At 43.5% G+C, this 23,067-nt stretch overlaps 1 protein-coding gene across 2 annotated transcripts in view; it reads right to left on the bottom strand.

Moving 5' to 3' along the window:
• Positions 1-23,067, bottom strand: part of KLHL2 (kelch like family member 2) — a 43,849-nt gene that overhangs the window by 7,858 nt on the left and 12,924 nt on the right. Inside the window, exons 3-10 of one of the 2 annotated variants that reach the window (XM_079991404.1) lie at positions 19,836-19,942; positions 17,469-17,590; positions 8,215-8,377; positions 5,168-5,277; positions 2,863-2,979; positions 1,660-1,809; positions 687-804; positions 335-532 (exon numbers count right to left, since the gene is read on the bottom strand). In XM_079991404.1, coding sequence (XP_079847530.1) covers positions 335-532; positions 687-804; positions 1,660-1,809; positions 2,863-2,979; positions 5,168-5,277; positions 8,215-8,377; positions 17,469-17,590; positions 19,836-19,942 — 1,085 coding nt within the window. Of the gene's footprint in view, positions 1-334; positions 533-686; positions 805-1,659; positions 1,810-2,862; positions 2,980-5,167; positions 5,278-8,214; positions 8,378-17,468; positions 17,694-19,835; positions 19,943-23,067 lie in introns of those variants that run through there. The other variant, XM_079991405.1, reaches the window with a different exon arrangement.

Genomic DNA, 23,067 nt, shown 5'->3' with positions numbered 1-23,067 from the left:
ACAAAGCAGTACACAAAGCTATGAAGAAAGAAGTTATTATTCATTCGTTTCTCCATGAACTATTAACAGGAATTAAGAACTTATGAACGCTTTTCTATCATTAGCTACGGAGATGAGCGTGAGCTTGAGAGTGCTGGTCTCACTCAGATGAATTACTGCGTGTTGTGTTTTCATTTTTATAAGCACAATTTTAATAGTGTAAAACAACTTGCTGGGGCTGATGGGAATTGTACTGCCAAGCATCTGAACAGCGCCAAACTGGTGAGGTCTGATCTAGAAGACTGTCATCTCAAAGTAAGAATGCAAAGTACAATATGAATGAAATGCTCTATACCTGTACTTCCATCAAATCCTCCCACAGCATACAGAAGTCCGTTTAATACAGCAGCCCCCAAAGTACTTCTTCTGTCTTGCATGCTAGCAACACTTGTCCATTGGTCCTTCACGGGATCATATGAATCCACCGTACGAACCCTCAAGGAGCCATTGAAACCACCAACGGCAAAGACAAGTCCGCTCATGTATACCACTCCTGAAAGAAAAGGTTCTACATTTCAGGTATTGGTCTCTGCAGACCATGTATGCTCTTTTGTTTAAAGACATAAAAAAAACATCCTTCTTAAAAGGAAGTTGTTGGCATGGAGTTACCTAGCTATGTAAGCAACACTATCAATTTAAGCAGCTACCTGCTCTGCATCTTCTAGAAGGCAGCTCAGCAACTTGGTGCCACCGTTCTTCCTTAAAATCGTAACACTCCACACTGCGGATAGCTTTGGGTGCTTGTCCTCCGACCACCACCATCAGCTTCAAAGGAAGAAACACATCGTAAATAACCTTGTTGCTTAGTCACATAAATGGAGACAACAATGGAAAATTGATCATTTCTTACAAGTTGCTATTCCGTGTCTCAGAGTAGTTTGTCATGCTCTTTGGCTAGAGCAATAAACTTAGGAACTATTCACTTACGCATACCCATCATGTATCAGAATAGCATCTTTGAACTTCCTGTATTCCCCTTTTCTTTTGGAGACTACTTCTGCCAAGGCGATTGTCAGGAGAAAGAGTTCCACCACCAAAGTACACAGGGATCAATAAGGAGGAGATATAGTCCTACTCCTACTGTCTAACTTTGCTGCCACCAGGGTGTTTTTTTTTGGGGGGGGGGAGGAGAGAAGAGTCTTGCTATAATCTATAATGCTGCTCCTTCTGTTAAGTGGTCACCTTGACAATTCATGGGACACATATGGAACCAAATACCTCCATTCTACTCACTAAAAAGGCAGATGCTCTTGACAGGCAAAACAAGAGTCTCTCTGCTGAACCACCATGACAGTCTTGCCAGTTACGTCATGGCACCCCAATATTCTTGAACAAGCAGAACCCTACTAACAAATATGAAAGAAAGACATTCTAGATTTGATTGTCTAAATTCGCTTACTGGATTGTGGTGCGCCTCTTCCTACTGGTGTGTGTGTGTGTGTGTGTGTGTGTGTGTATATGTCCCATTTGACTGTCTTAAATTACTCCAAAATCACTGTATTTTCAGTAAGACCGCCGCATAATTAAATCCATCTGTTACATCTCTGCTGAACGTTCTCTTCCCATAATGCAATGCAATACTAAATGGCGAACCAGGTAGTCAAGAGTGACAGGTCTTACTTTTGGAAGGCAGGCTGGTGTTCGCAGCCTTGTTCGTGTGGTCTTCATCAGAGCCCTTTGCTCAAGTGGCAACAAATGGTACTTCATCGCTTCAATGAGGTAATCCTTACACGCACTGCTGTTTTTAACAAGTGGTTCCTCTTCGACTCTCTGCGCATTAAACATGTGGACAAAAGTCTTAATAAGTACTGCTACACAACAGGTGCGTACTAATATGTTGGCATGTTCATATCAAGATTACCCCTATGCCAGCCCTCTTAAGAAAGAAAATACAAGCCCTTTGGATCTGTTCAATAAGAGATGTAAGCACGGTGCTTCCAAAATTTTTGGAACCCTATAAAGAAAAGGCATTTCAAGAAGGTGAATGCCTACAGGCGAGAAATCAGAATATAGAGGTAAGAACAGAAGCTGTATACCCTGGCAAAAAAATGCAGTTTGAGTGTCACTTCTTATGTGTGCTTTGGAGTTCTGTCCTATGCAAAGACATTTCAGTACTTTTCTGAACAAGATCAAGGTAACTTATTCAAAGAAATGAAAACAAATGGGCTCAAGGAAAAACGAGGTGAATATTGCCAATTTCCTTCTGCATGACATGCAGAAGTTTCAAAACTCACTCCCTGGCACCTCCAGGTAAATATGGGGTTGTCCCTTATTAAACTCTGGAGAGCCCTGCCAGCTGGACCAAAGTGACTTCATTTAAGCTGGTTTCCTACATTCCTAGGGCAACAGGAAATATTAATTCCCTTCAACAAAATATCAAGGAAAGCATAAACCAGTACACAATTGTTCTAGTATAGCTGCAGATTCAGATTCTTAGCGATAAACCATTTAAGGCAGGTCACTTCAAATTTAGGTGTAGGTTTTTTGGGTTGGTTTTTTTTTTTTTTTTTTTTTGCTAGTTAGGTTGATGAAGTGATTCCTCCAAATTAACGGAGCCTTACCCTTTCCACTATTAAATATTTTCAAAAGTTTCACACTCTCCAAAAAGCACGACACAAACAAGATAAAAAAAGACCCAGTCGTAACTACCAAGATACAGAACGCTGAGCAGATTGGTAGAACCTTACAAGAAGTGCTACCTGTAGTTAAGCGATTCTGTCTCCTTAATGGTAAATATTCTGTTCCTACGGCTAAGTCTGTACGCTTAAGGTTGTACAGAATAAGAGAGAGGGTGTGCACATCAAATGCTTACTTTTTACTTACCTGAACCAAATACTCCCGGGAGAGCAATGGCAGGCGGACATGTTCCATCAGGCGTGCCATGAGCTCCTGTCGCACATCTTTGTCGTGGTTGACCCATGCGATCACCGCTTCAAACACCTTGAGTAACAAAAGGACACACTATGAGTTTTGAACCTTTTTTTGGGGGGGGGGCAACAGAGCAGATTCACATATTATTCTCTCTTAAGAAGCCCTTCTCTGAGAGTGCTGTAATTGAGCGTGGAGAACAGACACCCTTCCATCAGGGGTCAGTAGCACAGGAAAGGAGCCACAGCTGCTGCCCACACTCTGTAGGTTATCCTCAGCAGGTCCTATCTTTTTAAAGATGCCAGTAGCCTTCTCACTCTCTAAATGGTTAAAAAGGGGTACCAAGCCCAAGCTGCTTCCCTCTCTCACCCCAAGCATCTTGCTCCTTTTGAAAGTGGCTGCTCTCCTCTGTCGTCTCTTCCCCAATCACCTTCAGCTTCTCATAAGCTGTCAGGAGGATGGAGTATATTCTCACTTCCTTAAAGGATTATTGTGGCTCCTGAGGATCCTCAGTACAGTACCGCATTGTACAGTGGTACCTCTGGTTACAAACTTAATTCGTTCCGGAGGTCCGTTCTTAACCTGAAACCATTTTTAACCTGAGGCGCGCTTTCACTAATGGGGCCTCCCGCTGCCGCCGCGCAATTTCTGTTCTCATCCTGAGGTAAAGTTCTTAACCCAAGGTAATACTTCCGGGTTAGCGGAGTCTGTAACCCGAAGTGTTTGTAACCTGAGGTATCACTGTATATGCATTGTAACACTGTGACACCTGACGGCGCTTTGGAGTTCCATTTTTGCCAACCCGATTTCTCATATAAAGTTTACAATGCATTTTACTGAAATGATTCTTTGATGTGTCTAGATCCAGCCCTTACTGAGGTTCAGCTTTTTGATGAAAATGTTTGTGTTTTCGCAAGCTGCTGGAGTGGAATTCAGCATCGTGCTAAGCTGATCCTTTCATCGGCACAGGCATTTCTCATTGTCAGGTGAAATGATTAACCCTCTGCTCTCCCTACGAGCTGTTCGGGGGGTGGGGGTGGTTCCTGACCATTATGAGCATATTAAGAGAGGGCATAGGGCATGTGGGGAAGAAGAGAATTCCCCCAAGGATGCCAACAACTCGGTGTTGTTGTTTTTAGTGGTCTCCAGTTACAAATCTTGTCAGCGCTTACCACTTGAGTTAGAAGGATTATCTATAAAATTCCCATACTGTGCTAAATATATCTGCAGTCTATGAGGATGCTTAATAGAAGTTCAGTTCAGTTTGCAGCTAGGGTACCAAAAGATCTGCTGAGGATTTAATTAAAGGATAAGAGTCATGCAGCTCTAAAAGCAGGCCGAGATGTGGGCTGACAGCACTGCACCACTGCCAAGACTCAGAGAGTTGGACAGTGATGCTGCAGTAGCGTGTCAGCCCTCACCGAGGGAAGAAACCCACACAGGACATGGGCATGTGGCAAAAACAAAACAATCAGAACAGCTTCTCCATATGCCGAAACTCAGCACATGCTCTACTTAACCTACATCTCGGCCCACATTCAGTATCATATGATCTTGCTTTGTAGGCCTATGTGTATTCCAGTATCTGCGCTATCATTGTATACTACTCATTTTTAAGTAGGATGCTTTAGCTGTACTTCAAGGAAAGTCTTGAAGTTGGCCAACTATAATGCATTGCGCATAGGGCAACCTTTGAAGATGGCCCCAAACCTGCTACTGGTCCATTTCCAAAGTGCTGGCGCATAAGCATGTAATTTGAAGCCCTACCTACTCAACTTCGGACCTTGTTACCTGAAGGCTTGTCTGCTTCCATATGAAACAGCCCAGGAACTAGGTTTTTGGGTTTTCCCCCTTCCCACTCTCATTTTAGGAAACCCTTCTCTGGGTGCAGCTACCATCTGTGGTGAAGGAAACGCCATTTTCTATTATAGCAACTTGCTTTTGGAGTTCCTGCACTCCTGGGAGGTTCACCTAATGCCTACGTATATGTCTTTTCAGGGGCAGGTGTTGTCCAGTTATCATCATCTGAAGACTTCTTATCCAATAAAATGTATTATTACTATTATTAACATTTATATACCACCTTTATCTTTCAAAGATCTCAAGGTGGTGTACATGGTTCTCCTCCCCATTTCACCCTCACAATAACCGTGTGAGATAGGTTGTTGTAGATGCGGCACATGAATGAAGCTTCCATTGTATCTGATTAGACCTTAAGATTCTTTAAAGCAGCTTTCAAACTGGGAGAAAGGGACCTTACCTTTTCCTCGGACGCTATTGTAAGTTTGTCACTGGATATTAAGCTGCACACCTGTTCTACATCGAGGTTCAGAAATTCCTCACAAAGTACAACTTCAGTAAAGTGCTGCTCTGTTTAGAGAGGGGAAAAATATCTTTGAATGCACACACACACACCCGTGCGATGCAAGTTAAGAGGTACTGACTATAGAAGCAAGTGGTTTCCACTGCAGTGACTACTTGCTGGGGCACACGATGGCAAAATGAGGAAAGCACATAGTTCATATATAGTAAATGCACATATATAAAGCATTCCAATACAATAACTCACCACAATATCATTACAGCATTTGGGATAATATTATTTGATATTCAGGTGAATGGGTGGATAGAGCTGTAGCCATAATGGCACACACCAAAGGGGAAGAAGCAGGCTTGGCAGAGCCCTGAGCTTTGCAGACGTACAGAAGTTCTGCTAAAAATACCCAAAGGGGAGAAACAGCCCAATGAGTATTGAGTATGTTCAGTGGACAAAGAATGCTGACTGTTTGGGGAGGAAGACTTTTGCCTTGCTCATAAATTAAAAGTTGGTTTAAATGGACTCTGGCCCCTGAATGGCCAAGGCAGCGCAGCAGGAGTTGGGTTCTTTGGCTAGGAGAGGTATTTTCCTTCTGTCCATCATTGGAGGATTTTTGCTTATTTTTTTAAGTTGAAAGGGTGGCAGAGGCAAGTTAGTACAACAGGGCATTGTGCACCTCCAGGGTGGCCTGTTCAAGGTTGGGAGGAATGAGACAGAATGTTGGGAGGTGGAGGAAATGGCTGATCAAGTTCTTTGGGGTGGTTTGTGGTATACAGAAGACATGATTTGGATGCTGTAAATCTGACTATGGGGGCTGCAGTCAGGGTAAAACTCTCTGGGGTTTGGCGCTGGACAGTTTGTGAAGACTATGAGGTTCTACGAAAGGCTGCAACTGAAATGTGATTGCAGTATTGCCAGTAGGTGGTTTCCTTGGCCTTGCTGCCATTGAACCCTGAAAAGGAAACCAGATGGAAGGGAAATAGAGTAACCTAGAAGGGGGTCCTGGCTGGCTGATTGACATACTAAACAGGAGCACTCCACACTGCCAACCTTATGTTGAAGGCCCCACTTGCCACATGGTAATTCAACAGTTTAAAGGGACCCAATCTGATTAATGTGCTATTCAAACACAGTAGCCACATTCTCAACAGATTCTGCAGCAATTCAGCCTAGGTGATTGGCAAGTTGCCCCTTTCGTAACATCTATGCTCTCTCACACTCAGGTTCTCAGAAACGAGAAAAATAGGAAAAATAAGGAATCTGAAGCGGCATTGTTATGATCAGCCGTCTGTTTAGAATGTAGTTCGTTGCCTAGGAAATCTTGTTAACTGTTTGAGGCAACTCCTTTTGTCATGAAAGAGGAACAGATAAATGAATTATTTCGAATAATATGTTCTGAAATTATATAAATGTTACAGCTGAGCTAAGGAAAAGAAAAATGTGTGCTGTTGAGACGGAGGCAGAAGCCTTCCCCAAAGACCAAGATGGGGAACCACCTGTGGCCATTCAGATATACATGGGCTTCATCCCCTACCAATAATGAGCAGGGATTGTGGCAACTGTAGCCTAGCAACATCTGGAGAGCCATCTGTTCCCCAACCGTGGTCTATAATCACTGGCAGCAGCCAGGAATTGAATTTGAGATGTTCATGTGTACAAAGCATGTCCACCAATTCTCAGCTACGCCTCCAATCTTGTTTGAATGTTCTAAGCTGCTCAGAGGACCCAGACAGCTTTCCTATGGTTTCTTGGGGGGTGACCCACAGGAAGGAGGGGTACCCAGAGAGCTGGAGAGCCCTAAAGGAAAAGGAGATCTTTCCCTCCTCGCTACCTTGTATCAGCAGTTCAGCCAAGCCATTGCCTCATATCCAAACAAGTAGCAGAGCCCGTCAAGCAGTTCAGAGATCAACTACTCATTTGCACTGCCTTAAAACCTGACTTGACTAAAGACAAGGGATCTTCTCTCACTTCCTCAAACTTCAGCTCTGCCATTGATCTGCTGCCCCAAATGCTAGAACAACTGTTTGGGTAAAATGCTGAGGAGCAGAGTTGCAGTAAGAGAGACCTTTCCCCAGCTTCCAGCCCTTTATCCAAGATACTGCTGCATGCAAGTGTGCACAGGCTATATAGGTCACAGGAAGAAGTCCACTGAGACTGCTCCTCACCCTATGATATGGTGGGGACCATAGCTGTCAACGTTTCCCTTTTTTAAAGGGAAATTCCCTTATTCCGAATAGGATTCCTCGCAAGAAAAGGGAAAAGTTGACAGCTATGGTGGGAACCCTCTCACCCATGGGCCAATCTTACCCTGCTAGGGTATCCAAATTGCCCTGCAAGGCCATGTCCCTCCCAAGCCTCATCCACCTACCCATCAGATAGAATGACTTAGGACATCATCTAATGAATGATGGTTGAAGTTATGCATTTACCACACACACCTACTGTCATGGAAGAGAGTTGTATGGAATCCTCTGCTAAAAAGGAGGGGGGGGGAAACACTTGTTTTAACAGTTCCTTGCAAGGCACTTTGTACTCCCAACTTTGGGTCTTCAAAGCACCAAAACAACTGTGGAGTCAAACCTGCAAAGCCTATCATGATAAGGAGAGAGGGGCTCATGGAGCCAAAAAGGTTCCCTATAGCATTGGGGCTTGTCTACAGAGCATCTGGGAGAATTTTTTTGGATAAGGTTAGAAAGCCCTGGAAGGCTTGGGCTGCACAGACTCATTTTTTTATACTGGTGCCTAAAATTTTAATGTGGTTTTAATTTCTGGTTTTAAAATCCACTCGTTTCCTAGTTGCTTCATGATTTTTTTTTCTTGCATGTGCAAAAAGTCAAGGCAGTCAGTTCTAAGACTTTCACATCCCCCAACATTGTAGCTCAAATTCCCTCTTGTGCAAGCAATTTTAAAAGGCTGCCACATTAGACAGCGTTAGAAACAAAACCACAGTCCAGCCAAGTGTGTTTTTTTAGAATCGGTGTTGCACTTGCCTGCATAAGTGTTGGCCTTGTTCAGAAGATCTGTGCATGCATGCATGTCAGCAAAAGCGCGAAAGCCTAAACAGTTCACAGGATGAAGTTGGGTTTCCAGAAAATCACAGCAGCTCTTCTTTACATCCTGCAACTGCAACAAACTAGCTGCCGGGAGAAGCACCTACAATAACCAAAACCAAATTCATGCACACATTGCCAACGTCAACAACAATGAAAAGGAAAACTTAAGGCACACGTATTAGGAGAAACATTAGAATGGTAGAGAATATGACCAACAGAGGTCTGCATTTTAAAGTCACCACCTTAAATTTACGGTACTAGTGTTGATTGTGATGCTTGCTGTGAGAAAGTTTTAAAAACCCTGTATTCTAGATAAGTTATGGCTGATATTTCTATTCATTTTCTATCATTCCGACTCACTGGCCTTTGAATCCAGATGAGTTGCCAAGGATTGGGTCACTGCAGTTGCCCCTTTTGTCGCATGAACTACGATGGGACAAAGTTCCTTCTATTTTCAAAGGTTTATTCATTCTTCTCCTACTGCTCCCTGTAGGACTTAATCAAATTAGCACAACAGGGCTGGCATTAAAAATAAAAAAATGGTTAGTGTTTAAGAGGTTGACATTGATCAGCTTCATTCCAAAGCGCTATCCAATTCTGTATTCCCAACCCCTTTATTTGATTGACTCAATGAAATCTAAGTAAGCTCACAAAATGGGCTTCTTTGTATATACTGCATTGGCTGTTAGCAGTTGTATACGGTATTCACTTTTAAATACAGAAGCCACGGAATGCTAGCTGCAACTGGAACACATTCAAGAGGACAGACACCACTGACTTTACTTTACTGCACTTAATTCATCTGCCCTGCACAGAGGATGCTTCCGGGTTCCCAAGGGCTCACTGAACCAGCAGAGAACTGCAGAAATGCCTCAAGCAGAGATCCTTTGCGTTTGCACTGCTTGTCTTTCAAGAAAAGCATGAGTCAAGATAAACAGCTGTAGTGGTGGGTGGGTGGCAGTGCAGAGGGCTAAAAATAAATTTTGACATCTGTAGCACAAAGCTAATGCTAACACTTTACATTTCACCCAAGAAAGCTATTAGCCCTCATTCATTTCAGATGTAGCAAGTCGTTCCTAAAAATCATTTACAAGCCACATGCTTCCTGAAACAAGGCCTTTTTAAAGCGATCAACTTTTTTTTTTATAGCTCTGCTTGAAGTCCAAGTACTGTTTACAGACCGAGCGTGTGGCCTTGTCTAAAATGTTCCCAGCTGCCCAGCACACTCTCCCTCCAAACAAATATTTACACTCAGTTCTGTTCCATGTTATATGCTGTTCTCTGGCACCATATGTATAAAAAGTGAACTGTGCCAGAAAAAAATACATAAGCACAAATCAGGAAAGGATAGAACCCCACTTAGGTGTAGTTTTCACGGCAGAATTTGCCATTTATACACATGGGAGCTCTTAAAAGACTGCACCCTTTGGATCTTGTTTAGGGATGTTTTTAATATTTGATGCTTTATTGTATTTTTAACATTTTGTTGGGAGCTGCCCAGTCAGATGGGCAGGAAATATATAAATATATATATATGATGCTTTTGAATTATGGTGCTGGAGGAGACTCTTGAGAGTCCCGTGGACTGCAAGAAGATCAAACCTATCCATTCTTAAGGAAATCAGCCCTGAGTGCTCACTGGAAGGACAGATCGTGAAGCTGAGGCTCCAATACTTTGGCCACCTCATGAGAAGAGAAGACACCCTGGAAAAGACCCTGATGTTGGGAAAGATGGAGGGCACAAGGAGAAGGGGACGACAGAGGACGAGATGGTTGGACAGTGTTCTCAAAGCTACGAACATGAGTTTGACCAAACTGCGGGAGGCAGTGGAAGACAGGAGAGACTGGCGTGCTCTGGTCCATGGGGTCACGAAGAGTCGGACACGACTAAACAACACACACACACACACACACACACACACACACACCCAGGCACCTCAGGCTCTTCTGCTCCCTGACCTATCAGTGAGAGTTGTTGGGCAAGTGGATATGAGAGGTGCACTTTCTCCCAGTGAGGCCTCACATTTTTGGAGCTTCATTCCCAATAGCCTTTAAAAATCCTCAAAAGATGCATTTCTTTAAGCCTGTGCTTGGCTGAATTGTGCTATACCATGCAAGTTAATACATTAGCAGAATTTTAAAAAAAACACTTGTAATGTGATAGATTAAATTTGGAGGTAATTAGAGATAAAGATTTTATTGACATGCATGAATGAAGATAATACAATGGAACCAAGGCAAGGAGTAGAGGGAAGTTGAGGGATTCAAGTAATCCCATAATGTGGATTTAATGTTGATTGTGTATACAGCTGTTATAAATGTTTTATTTTATGTTTTTTTTCTCTTTAATGTAATGATTTTATTGTTTTTTGTGAAAATCAATAAAAATATTATATAAAAAAAAGAATTGTGTTATACCGCACTTGGTAAAGAATTTTTATAGCTGCTGCTGCTTTGAATCTGTGTGCGGCTTTGTAATTGTGTTTCATGTGTGTTAGTCTTGTAAGATGCCTTGCAAAGGCAGCATGCCCTGAAAAGTATTAAAAAATACTTTAAACAATACTCAGCATTCCTTAGAATGTTTTTAATAGCTTTTAAGACAGATCAGTGTCTTTCTACTGGCAATCACACAGGCTTTCTTAAGTCCACTCACAAGACACACATACATAACTGTCTCCCTACTGTAAATCATTTTGTAAAATTACACTTCCCATTGTAGATATTACCTTAAAATAGCTTGTGCAGAGGGAACGTCGGATTCATCAGACATTTATATTTCATATACGGGCCCTATTCAGGTGTTCAATCTCCTCACAAGTAAAGGAAAGATGTGAGAAGTGGGGGTACAGTTTAAAGCCCTCCACAAGTTTGAGGGAAAAGGTCTGAAGCAGGAAGCCACCTTCTAAATCATCACATAGGGAGCCTCCAAGAATAGGAGGCAACTTCTCACTTCAGATCTTCCCCCTCAAACACATGAAGGATTCTAACCTGGGTAGCAATGACATGCCAGAGGGGGTGCGGGACGTGATAGCACATCCTGCTTTTCCTCACGTTTCCTCAGTCTTATGAGGAGACTGAACACTTGAATAGGATGACTGTGTACCTCCGGCAACTGCCTCCGAATCTCCCACAGCCTCACTCTAAATATCCGCCACAGCTCCAAGAATTTGGGATAACATGAAGTAATAATCTAGAACTAGAAACTGCATAGCAAGGTGCAAGGTACTGACTTAGCAGATCGCTGTCGAGGTTTAGGCTGCAAGCCTAAACACATTTATTGACTTTGAGAGTAAAGGTCCAGTGAAGTCAATGGGAGTTACATTTGAGAAAGCAAGTTTGGGCTGTTGGGAGTGATATCCTGCAAGAGGCAAAGATTATGAGGCTCACTGCACGGTAAAATGAAGCCCGTTCCTTGCCTCTTTGACAGTCTGAATACTAAAAGCTTCAGATGCCTCTTTTTACCAGAGAAGGGTCCTTCTCAATCATGGTGCCTCAATTGTGGGATTCCCTTCCCAGCACCTACTCCAAATTTGTTTTGGCAGCACGTGAAGAACCTTCTGTTTTATCTTAGCTGGGTTTGCTGCTATTGATTTTCCTGCTTTTAACACATTAGGCTGCATCCAATGTTGCAGCTCTGCTGGTGCATGGGAATTCCATATGTTCAAGAGACTTCCTCTTCCGTCCCTCCAGCTCCCTGAGCACCCTCAAAATCAGCTCCAGAGCAATTGGGGGGGGGGGAATGGAAGAGAAGAGAGGAAAAGGAAGTCCTGTTGCCCCATTGGAATCCTGCTGGTGCAACAATGGATGCAACCCAGTATGTTTTAATGAGCTTGGAATTTTATTGGAAGAGGGAGAAAATCCCTAATTAACAACAACAACAGACTGAATTCAAACTGAATTAGTTGGTGTGAAGTTCCACTCAAAAGAACAGGACTTAAGAGAACGTCTAGATCCACCCCAGTATGTATAAGAACAAATTAAATGAATGAATGAATGGTATTGCAAGTATTATTATTACCTGTAAGTCACACTGAATTAATGGTATATTATAGTTCAAAGGGAACAGGTGACGCTGTGGTCTAAACCACTGAACCTCTTGGGTTTGCCAGTCAGACGTTTAGTGGTTCGAATCCGTGCGATGGGGTGAGCTCCCATGGCTCTGTCCCAGCTTCTTCCAACCTAGCAGTTCAAAAGCACGCCAGTGCAAGTAGATAAATAGGTACCACTGCAGCAGGAAGGTAAATGGCGTTTCCGTGCACTATGGCACTCGCCACAGTGTCCCATTGTGCCAGTAGCGGTTTAGTCATGCTGGCCACATGACCGAGAAAGCTGTCTGTGGACAAACGCTGGCTCCCTTGAACTGAAAAGCGAGTTGAGCACCACACCCCATAGTCACCTGTGACTGGATTTAACCTTCCACGGGTCCTTTACCTTTTTTTACCTATATTATAGTTCAAAGACACCCATAAATACATGCTATAAACTCTTCTATGATCTCAAAAGTAGATCCTGTCTTATCAGATCTCCCTTCTCCTCAACCTGCTTCCCATTTCGACTCTCCCATTACGCCTAACACCACAACAGTTCAACAGTCCTAACACCTCAAAGCAGCTACCGATTAAACTGAACCAGATTAGGCTTAGGAAAGAAGCTACAAATGTTATGAGGAAGATTACTTTCGGGGGCGGGGGGTAAAGCTGGTCTCAGTCAAAATAGTGTGATATTACTCACAGTAGTTTAATTCTATGTCAAACCGGTCAAACCCATCCCAACAATTAAGGAATTTTTTTAAGCCTGCAAGCTATTAGGTGTTAAAAATCCTTAATTGCTGCAGTTGAAAGTGTTGACTATGCAACAGCTTGAGACATTTTCTTGCGTTTAGTGAACATTTGGCCAAACAGTTTGTCAGAAATGCTACATGCTGTACCAGATAATGAGTTGAAAGATACTGGCAAGTCATACCTAACAGGAAATAGGACTCAAATTGCAAAGGACGAGATCATTAGATCACTGGTATTACACACACCATTTATATACAAGATGGAGGGCATTACACACAGCATTTGCATACCACAGTAATGCACAGCAGCTGTTTGGGTTTTTTTTTTAGAGAATTGTATATAATTCTCTACCATCAAGAAGGAGAACAGCCACCGTGCAGCCTGCTTGTTCAGGTTGCAAACAAAGGGAATGTGGCATATACATGAACATCTGAAGCGAAGAAGGAGCATAAATTGATGCCCATAAAGGCTGCCAAATCTAATGCTTCTGGAATCAGTTGCAGAGACCCTCAATTTGTAGCCACAGGATTCTAGTTTCCATAATTGCAGCTATACCTCTTCTCTACCATCAGAGTCCAGCCTAGTGTCTAATAGAACACACTTTGAAGTATACACAGTCTAGCCTCCTTACACTAAAATTTTACTAAATTCCATGGAGACACCCAATGTGAGTTGCCTGTAGGGCTTACCCAGAGCTCAGCCATCCTGAAAAACTGCTTCATTCCAAAGTCCACAATGAAAAAGCAAGACAAACAACACCTGTCAGGATGAAATGCCAGGTAAGGAGCTTTCCACCTTACCTTGGGTGGGTCAAAACGGCCTTGCGGGCCTCATTAGGGCCTGCGGAACAGAGGCTCCCCACTCCTGACAGGCAGTGATGACAATGACACTGTCATGCAAGAGTGAAGGGAGCAAACATCGGCACCACTCTGAATAGAATCTGACACCATAACCAGAGTGAAGACAATTCATCCTGCCCTCACTCTGAATGAACTTTTTGTGCTGTTGCACAGCCTCCACTCCCTCGCCCCCCAAAAGAAGGTGAATGGGTACAGGAAACTTTTCACGAAACAAGCTCTGCTGTACTGGCTCAGTCCTAAACATGGAAACCCACACATTTCATCTCCATTAACATAATCAAGTAAACAATTACTTTTAGCTGGAGATGGATATGAACTAAGAGTTTCATAAATGAATAAAATGTAAGGTTTTAATTACTTCTAACTCCCTTCCTAATTCAGGGGAAATAGTTGTCCTCCCCCCCCCCCTTTCATCACTCTTTGCAGAGACTGCAAATCCCTTGGAGACTTATGTTTTGTGGAAGACAGGCTACAAGTACAAATATAAAACGAACTGCTTATAAAAGAGCTTTGGCAATGGGGGATCTCCATGTAATCAATGCATTAGGTACCAATCCCAATGACTTTGGAAAGACATTTTGTGGGGCCAAAGCACTTCAAATATGTGAAAACGAAGAAGCAACTTGTAAGTGCAACAGAATACCAAATGTTGGCTATGTAACAGAAGTCATTCTCTTGCTGACTGTGTGTGTATGTGTGCGCATGTGTATATCATATATGCAAAAACAGCTATGTCAACACTCAGAACCATATTAATATGATGCTGGCAGTTCTGCATGCTTTACATGTGGCTCTCCCCTATTCACATAGGGGGTGGCAATCAAATTTAACAGAAAAAGAGGAGCACAGGTGAGAGGCGCTGTACTGTCGCTGCACCCACTGTTCACCTCCCTGCAACTCTTCACACTTTTCCCTTTCCCAAACAGACTTCCAGCATCAAAGCTTAGCTAAAAGGAGGTGGTAAGTAAGCACTTGAGGGCTACAGGAAGACAAGTCATGTACCCCTTCTGCGGCTAAAATCGAGACCTACACCTTCCCTCCTCTCAGTGCAACTGGCCAGTTGGACTAGATGACCCTTGGGATTCCTTCCAACTCTACAATTATATGATCCTACATTGGTGTCAAAGCGCCACATCACAACTCTAACTAAAAAACATGCACAGAGGCCTTCCAGGCAGAAGAATCTTTAGGCAGATTTGGAAACAAGCTTGAGTTAAAGGTTGACTACACCAGCTGCCATCATTAATACTGTGTTAGATACTGCGATCCAGATGGATACTCAGGAAATGTAATAACAGCACATTGGACGGCTTATTATTGCAGTATGTAGGCTGGAATCATAAACAGTATATAAAGCTGAATGAAGAGTGTCCATGAATAATGGCTGATGTTGCTGCACCAAGATCTCTGCTACTCTTACATGCCGCAGTTTGCCCTAATAGTTCAAGCAATGACATTTACCACCTTGGCTGAGCCTGAGTACTGCAAACGCTGAACATTATACACTGAAAGATTAGTAAGGTAAGAAACCAGAGCTCGCAAAGTGAAACCCAAATCCCTCAAATCACTAAAGAGATGGGCATCTGATTTCTGGTAAGCGAACAATCATTTTTCCTAATCTGTAGGGATGGCTATTGCAGCAGTCATAGCTCATAGCAGTTCTGCAGCGAGTAAGGATGTGGCAGTACCAACAGTGATATTATTCTATTTATGACTGCACTAGGGTCTTAAGTACATTGTTGCAACAATTAGGCAATGCTAGTGTGACATTTTAAGTCTTATCATCTGCGGAACTAAGGAAATCAGCTTTCAGGTCAGTAAGTTTTTCCAGGAACCAGGCTGGCCGAAGACATTTTGCAGCCCAAGGGGAAGGACCCCTCTCTCTATTAAAGATACAGAAGCTAACCAGACTGGTGGCTGAATCTTATTTCACGACTGGTGATGGGACAGTATCTTCTACTGCAGTCAGATAGCAGGCTAGCTTAGGAGGCACAAAGCAGGCTGCATAACACACAAACACACACACACACACACACACGTACCTGTTCCCTGACCCTCAGCAGAGGGTATTTACAGGAAAAAAGCTGTATTACAGGTCAACATACAGAATGTACCCCAAGCTTGGATTAATCATTTCTAAAGAAGGGACAAAAGGTCTAAAGAAGGACCTCTGTTATAAAGAACCAATTAATTTTATTTTAGTAGCAGCATGCCCAGTAGTGGCAAAGAATTGGAAGGGACTGGAACATCTGTGTATTTCTCATTGGAAACAGAACGTATGGTTGATTGCTGCATCAGATAAATTAACAAAGAGATGACATGCACTGAATGATACAAATTATGTAGACGATTTTGCTGAAATATGGCATCCTTTAATAAAATGCTTTACTGATAATCCTGAAGAATGGCACGGACTGGATTTTGGCAAATTAAACAGACTGATCCGTCCTGGAAGGGGGAAGCGGGGGGAAATTGAGTTTTGTTTTTGTTTTGTAATTGTTGTTATATAATAAAGGTAAAAGTAAAGGTAAAGGTACCCCTGCCCGTACGGGCCAGTCTTGACAGACTCTGGGGTTGTGCGCCCATCTCACTCAAGAGGCCAGGGGCCAGCGCTGTCCGGAGACACTTCCGGGTCACGTGGCCAGCGTGACATCGCTGCTCTGGCGAGCCAGAGCCGCACACAGAAATGCCGTTTACCTTCCCGCTGGTAAGCGGTCCCTATTTATCTACTTGCACCCGGAGGTGCTTTCGAACTGCTAGGTTGGCAGGCGCTGGGACCGAGCAGCGGGAGCGCACCCCGCCGCAGGGATTCGAACCGCCGACCTTTCGATCGGCAAGTCCTAGGCGCTGAGGCTTTAACCCACAGCGCCACCTAATAGAAATCAATAAAACAACAACAACAACAACAACAACAACAACAACAACAACAGAGTTCAGCCTTCTCATTTAGAAAGCTGGCTGATTATGCCTATTTAGTTAAAAACCTGGACAACTAATAAACCTGTTCCTCTGTGTGTGTTTTTGAGCTCCTCTAGAATGCAGAACAAAAATTTGCTATTTATTTAGCTGTTGCTGGCCACTTCAGCGGCGAGTGCAATGAATGCATGACAATTTAAATATGATAGATACCAATATGTATATTTGACATCCATATTCAAACTTTGCCCTTTTTTGCTACACTAGAGCTTCTGACGTGCATCAGCAAAGATTTATACCCAAATGCAGCATATTTAACATTACCCTTTCAAGCCACTGCTTTCTCAACTGTTTCCAAGGCTGGCCATTATATTTGATCTACAATTACCAAACGGCTTGTTGAGGACTGTAAAACAGCAGGTGACTTTAAAGTGCAAGTTCTGTATCAGCTATTCTGAACAAGAAAAAGAAGTGCTATAAGATCACATAAATGCTATTAAAAAGCACACATCCTTCTTATGACTAAGATGCTAAAAATAAATGTCATTACCCTCACAGGGGTGGGGGAGTGCCTTACTTTTTGTGTCATTATGCATACCATTAAAGGATGAGTTGACAGTATCCTCCTACTCACCTGTACATTTTCCTCTGTAAGCTGAATTTCAGCAGTGTAAACATATTCAATGAGCATCTTAAGGGTCCATCCATCAACTTCCTTTATTCGAACTCTCTTTGCCTGACTCTCGCTCATTTCACCTACAATACATGGTTGTATAGCTCTGTTAATTTAATCAGATACTGGCAATTGGCATCAACATGTTGAAGTTCCAGGCGGCTTCCTCAGCACAAAAACTTTCCTCTAAGAGAAGAGAAAGGAAAAGCTTATTCTCCAGAACGAAGCTATATAGATCAGTGTGTCTCTTTTCGGAAGACACCCCTCATCCCCAATAAAAACCACAAAGTTCTGGAAAAATATTTTGAATTTATGGAGCAACCATCAGGTTTAGCTATGCTTCCTGCTATGATCTGCACAAAACTCTGACAACCTTGGATGCCAGTCTAAAATGTCTATATCTATTTGTAATTTCAGGCCTAAAAACTTCATGGGTTCGTAAAACTCAGAACATGACAATGATGCAGAAAGGGCACCAAAGCACTCATACAAACTGGAATAACGACTTGATACAATGAGCTTCCAATATATTTAAAAGATACCAGTAGAAACTGTCTTAGAAAATTCTAGCAGCCCACAAGGAGGATTATTCGCAGCAGTATTTGATTCACTGTCTCTCAAAACAATTTCACCTCTAGCCAGAAAATAGGGAAATATGGTGTCAGCTTGTGGAGGCTGAAAGGCTGGTCATGAAGACCATCTGCAGTGCCAGCACAAATATTTGCAAGAGAAGAGGATTCAGAACAAGACTCCAAGACCAGAAAAAGCCAGTGCCTCTAATAGCAATGAAGTTTGTCCAAGGTATATTTAACTGCTTCTGCTCTGGTCTTTGACCACAATAAAGATATTGATTGACTGCTTCTGCTCAACAGCAGGCATAAGCCTACTGCAACCTGTAGTACAGCCCCAATGTAATTGGGCTGTACCCAACATCAATCCTACTTAGTTGGATACAGCCCATTGTGCCTGGCAGGTGTAGCCAACAAGGTGTTGCTAGACTCCAGCTCCCATCAGCCCTGCCTGCTGGCATAGGCTAATGGGAACTGGAGTTGAACAACATCTGGAGTATACCACGTTGGCTACCCCTGCAGTATGGGAAAGAATTACAAAACAAGGCAGATGAGATAGGAAGGAAATAGTCTCCGAACTAGAATTCTAGCCGGATAGTCAGTAGTTTGGTCCTTTTGGAATATGTTTTCTGAGTGGAACAAAAAACTCCCAGACTCTACACATGCATAGGCAACAGAGATGCTAAAACTCCTGCCTGTGAAGCCAGAGCACATAACCCAATTGCAACGGAAGATGGGACAGACAGAGGTGAATTTTTAAACTGAGGGGGTTTTTTTTGCTGTTCTCTTGCTGCCATTGTTAATTATTCCATTGCATATACCATTTTTTACTTGTATTACATCTGAAAGCCACCATGGTGGCCCCTCTGAAGACCCAAAGATGGATCATAATTTTCTAAATAAAAATGGCATGTAAAGGGAGACCAGAGCCATCAGGGAATGTGTTCAGCCACAGCCACAGCCGGTCATAACAATGGACTACCTAGTATTTGATTACACACATCAAACAAAAAGCATTTAAGCTGACGGAATAATCTCTAACTTGTATGAGAACTCCATATTTTTCTTTCATCTATCTTTTAAGAAGACACCTGAATCAAAATAATGCAGACTTGGTCTGAAAATAAGAATTCCTAACGTAAGAAACTTTAGTATAAAGGGAAAGGAGGCTTAGTCAGAGCTTCGATACTAATACTTTCCTGATGACTGACTGAATATTTATCCTAAACGACACTGAAGTCATCTAAAGAAGAGACTGTGAATCTGTGGCCCTCTGTATGAGGTTGGGCTACAGTTCCCATCATTCCTGGCCACTGGTCATGCTGGTCTGGAATTCAGAGCACAACAGCTGGAAGGCCATCTGCACACCAACCCCAAAGACAAATGCAACCATTCTTGTGCCCTGAAAACCCACTAACATTTCAGCCTTAAACACACAGCATAAGCAGTGCAAGGAGAGAGAGAAAAGGAGTAAAACCCCAGCTGGCATTGATAATTTGTGGCAAGATATACAGTCCAGCTGTCACTTAGAGTTATGCAAAGAATACTAAAACATGAACTCCAGCAATAAGATGGCAAAGTCATTAAGTCCTCCATGCCTGTTAATAGCTTGACATTTTCAAATATTGCAACTGATGTCTCAACACTCTCTCACCCCCCCAACCCCTCCCAATTCCATTTCCGCTGCAGTGTTTTGACCTTGTATACTCATTTAGCTATGCTATAGTTTCAAGAAGTAAGAAAAAAAGTAGTACAGTACCTGTAAACATGGCATGGAAGTATGGGCTGCAAGCTGCTAACACAACTCTATGAGCTGCAATTTCCATGTCTTCAGCTACTATTGTCACATCACACAACAAATTTTGACTATGTAGAAAATGAGAAAAGAAGAGGATGAGTTGTGAACAATGCAGAATCTGAAAAAAAAGCAAACGTCTACTGTCTGTTTTGGAAAGCTGCTTGTGTGCTCTGTATTCGGACCCCTCTTGAGATATCATAACCAAATTCTGTATGATGGTGCCTGAGATCAAGGAGCAGGTTTTTATCTATGTTTGGATACAATCAGATGCCATTCTGAATTAAGATGGAAGACTTTTAAAACTCTTAATTAGAGCTTTAAGCCTCTAAATTAGAGGTTTTAACCTCTAATTTAAAAACTGCATTAATTTTTTTGGTTTCTTAGAATTCCCAAACAGCACCTGCTATGAAGCTGCTAATATTATATACTCTCCCCAAGAAGCTTTTAAGATATACAGTATTTAATTTCCAGATGCATTTGAAAAAGTATAACCATTACCCATGTTGATGAAAGTTACCAATTGGGAACAGGGAGTTTTGCTAAACCCCACCATTATCAGTCCCCACCCCCTGCATTTTAAAAAATAAAATGAGGAGAGTGCAGCCAAAGTCCAGAAGCTTACGGCTCCTCTTGGTAGCGGATGATGCCACCATTAACATGTCTCTCTCACTTTATTTTTATTGCATCACATCTGCAGCTCTCCACTAATCACACCTTCATCTTATTAAGAACTATTAACTTCATTGGTATTCCTATTTTACAGAAGGAGAACCAAGGGCAAAAGACAGCTGCCTGTCCAACATCACACAATGAACCTCAAACTCAAAAATATTGACCCAATGTTCTAGTCACTGAATTAGGACCATACATGGTTTCACTACCTGGACCTTTCCCCTAGATCCCTCATTCATTCATTTTACTTGTATGCCACTTTTTCCACACACACACACACACCAAGCTCAAAGCGGCTTACAACAAAGAAGCAGGACGCATTTTAAACATACACTACAAAAAAACAATTTCATAACAACACAGCAAAACAATAACATAACAACACTTTCATAATAACATAGCCAAACACAAGCTGAATTCAAGCCATTCAAAAGAACGAAAAATTTTTATTGGGGTGTGTTCAAAGCAGGAAGAGGCAAGACAGATGGCAGAATCACTTGCAGGATGGGTGAAGCTCAGAGAGGCAAAACAACAATTTATTAATATACAGATAGTTTCATACTATTTGCCAAGATTCAATTTGCCTATAAATGGAAGAAGTTGAACATTAAGTGTGTCCCTCCAAACTGAATTTTAAAGAGGCAAATGAACTCAAGGACATTTGGTTTAAAAACATGAGGGCAAGTGTCAGGGGTTCAGGGAGAGAGGCGCAGAGGAGGGAGGAGACCGAGAGTGAGGGAGAAGGATTCCAGCCGGACGAGGAAGAGGACGACAATGACCCGAGATGGTCCATGAGTCCGTCCAGTGAATCGGAGGATTCCCAAAAGGGGGCCCCCCTGGTCAAGCCAAGGGGAGCCCAAGGGGGAAGCAGTCAGGAGCAGGGGAACGTAGGGGGAACCGCCAGTGGGAGTTGGAGATCGAGACCTGCTTCTCCACCGGAACGGAGTGAAGAGGGTGGAGTTACCAGTGTGTCGGGAGGAACAGAACAAGGAGCAGAGGGGGGAAGGAGATCGGGGCAAGACGTCCTGCCGGAAGGGGCGGAAAGCAGTACCGGGAGCAGTGTGGCTGTTGAAAGGAAGGTCAGGAGCAACGTACGCGCGCCAAGTTCAAATGTGGAGGCGCGCGGAAGTGGGGAGAGCTCTGGGGAGGAGCCTGGTGCTAAAGCACGAAGGAGGGGGCAGCAGGCAGGAGAAGACTCAGCCTCTGGGGAGTCCCGGAAAGAAGGAACACAGGGGGGCAGGAAGACCCTGCGGAAAAGGAAGGAGAGGAAAAGGTGGAGCAGCACAGGCCTCTTAAATTGGTGCAGGGGAGGGACGGACTCAGAGGGGACTTCTAACATCTAAGGGTAACAGATGCGGAGCCACGGAGTTTGGATGTAATGACGACAATGATCTTCAATAAAACCTTTTGTATATAACTTGGACTGGACTTCGGTCTCTTGTGAGCTGGGACCCAGGGTGGCTCTGACAGTAAGTCCCCTCCAAAGAACGCAAAAATTTTTTTTTTTTGCAAAGCTCACGAACGGTGACAGCCATGAGTGCGGAGGAGCAGTTGACAGCTCTGCGAAATACAGTTTCCGAACTCACTGCTGCAGTCCTTGCGTCTCAGAAGGAGCATGACGAAATGGAGAAGCGCTGCCAGGACCTGCAAACCAGGTGGGAACGTGCAAGCAGGGAAGGGTTCCCAGGGTCCAGATCAGAAGGGATTGGACTTGGACGGAGGGGGGGCCGCCTAGTCACCCACTTCGATGGGAACCTGAAGCACTACCCCAGTTTCAGAGCAGACGTTTTGTATGCATTGCACTTGCTTCGTCATGACTTTAAAGATGAGGAGGAGAAAGTGGGGTTTATTGTTTCTCACTTGCATGGGCCGGCCAGAGACTGGTTGCGCAATTTGTGGCGTGAAGATGGCCCTGCCCGCCGCGATGCAGATGAATTCATTAAAGCAATGGATGCCTGCTTCCAGTCAACTGTAGATGTGGATCTTGCACGCAGGGAAATTTTTGGATTGCGGCAAGGCAAAGCCACTGTGCGTCAGTACCATTCCAGATTTTTTGCTTTACTGACTGCGCTAAGCTGGGAGAAGGATTGTGCACCTGTGAGGGATTTGTTCTGGGAGGGGCTCAGCGGTCCCATTCAGGATGAACTTGCCAGGGGAGACAGACCCCAGACCCTGGAGGAGCTTGTGCAGAGGGCTTTGGCGATTGGGATAAGGCACGAGGGACGTCCTTGGCACACTGAGGAAGAACGTCAGGTGCGTCCACCAGCGAGGACGTCTTCTTTCATCCCCAGGGAGTTCAGTCAGTCACATCCTTCGCCACTGGGAAGGCAGGGGGAGGAGCCCATGGAACTTGGTGGTGCTAAGGCTCAAGCAACAGCCAGAGCCCCAGCTTCCGGTGCAGTAAAGGCAAAGCCTCCTAGAGGGACCAGGAAGTGTTACATTTGCGACAGTGCACAGCACATGGCGAAAGAGTGTCCCCAGAGGCTGCAGAAACACACTGCAGCTTTAGCAACTGTTGCAG

This window comes from Podarcis cretensis (assembly GCF_951804945.1).
Source record: "Podarcis cretensis genome assembly, chromosome: 9".
Classification (NCBI taxonomy): Eukaryota; Metazoa; Chordata; class Lepidosauria; order Squamata; family Lacertidae; genus Podarcis; species Podarcis cretensis.
This window is presented reverse-complemented; position numbering and strand designations above follow the sequence as displayed.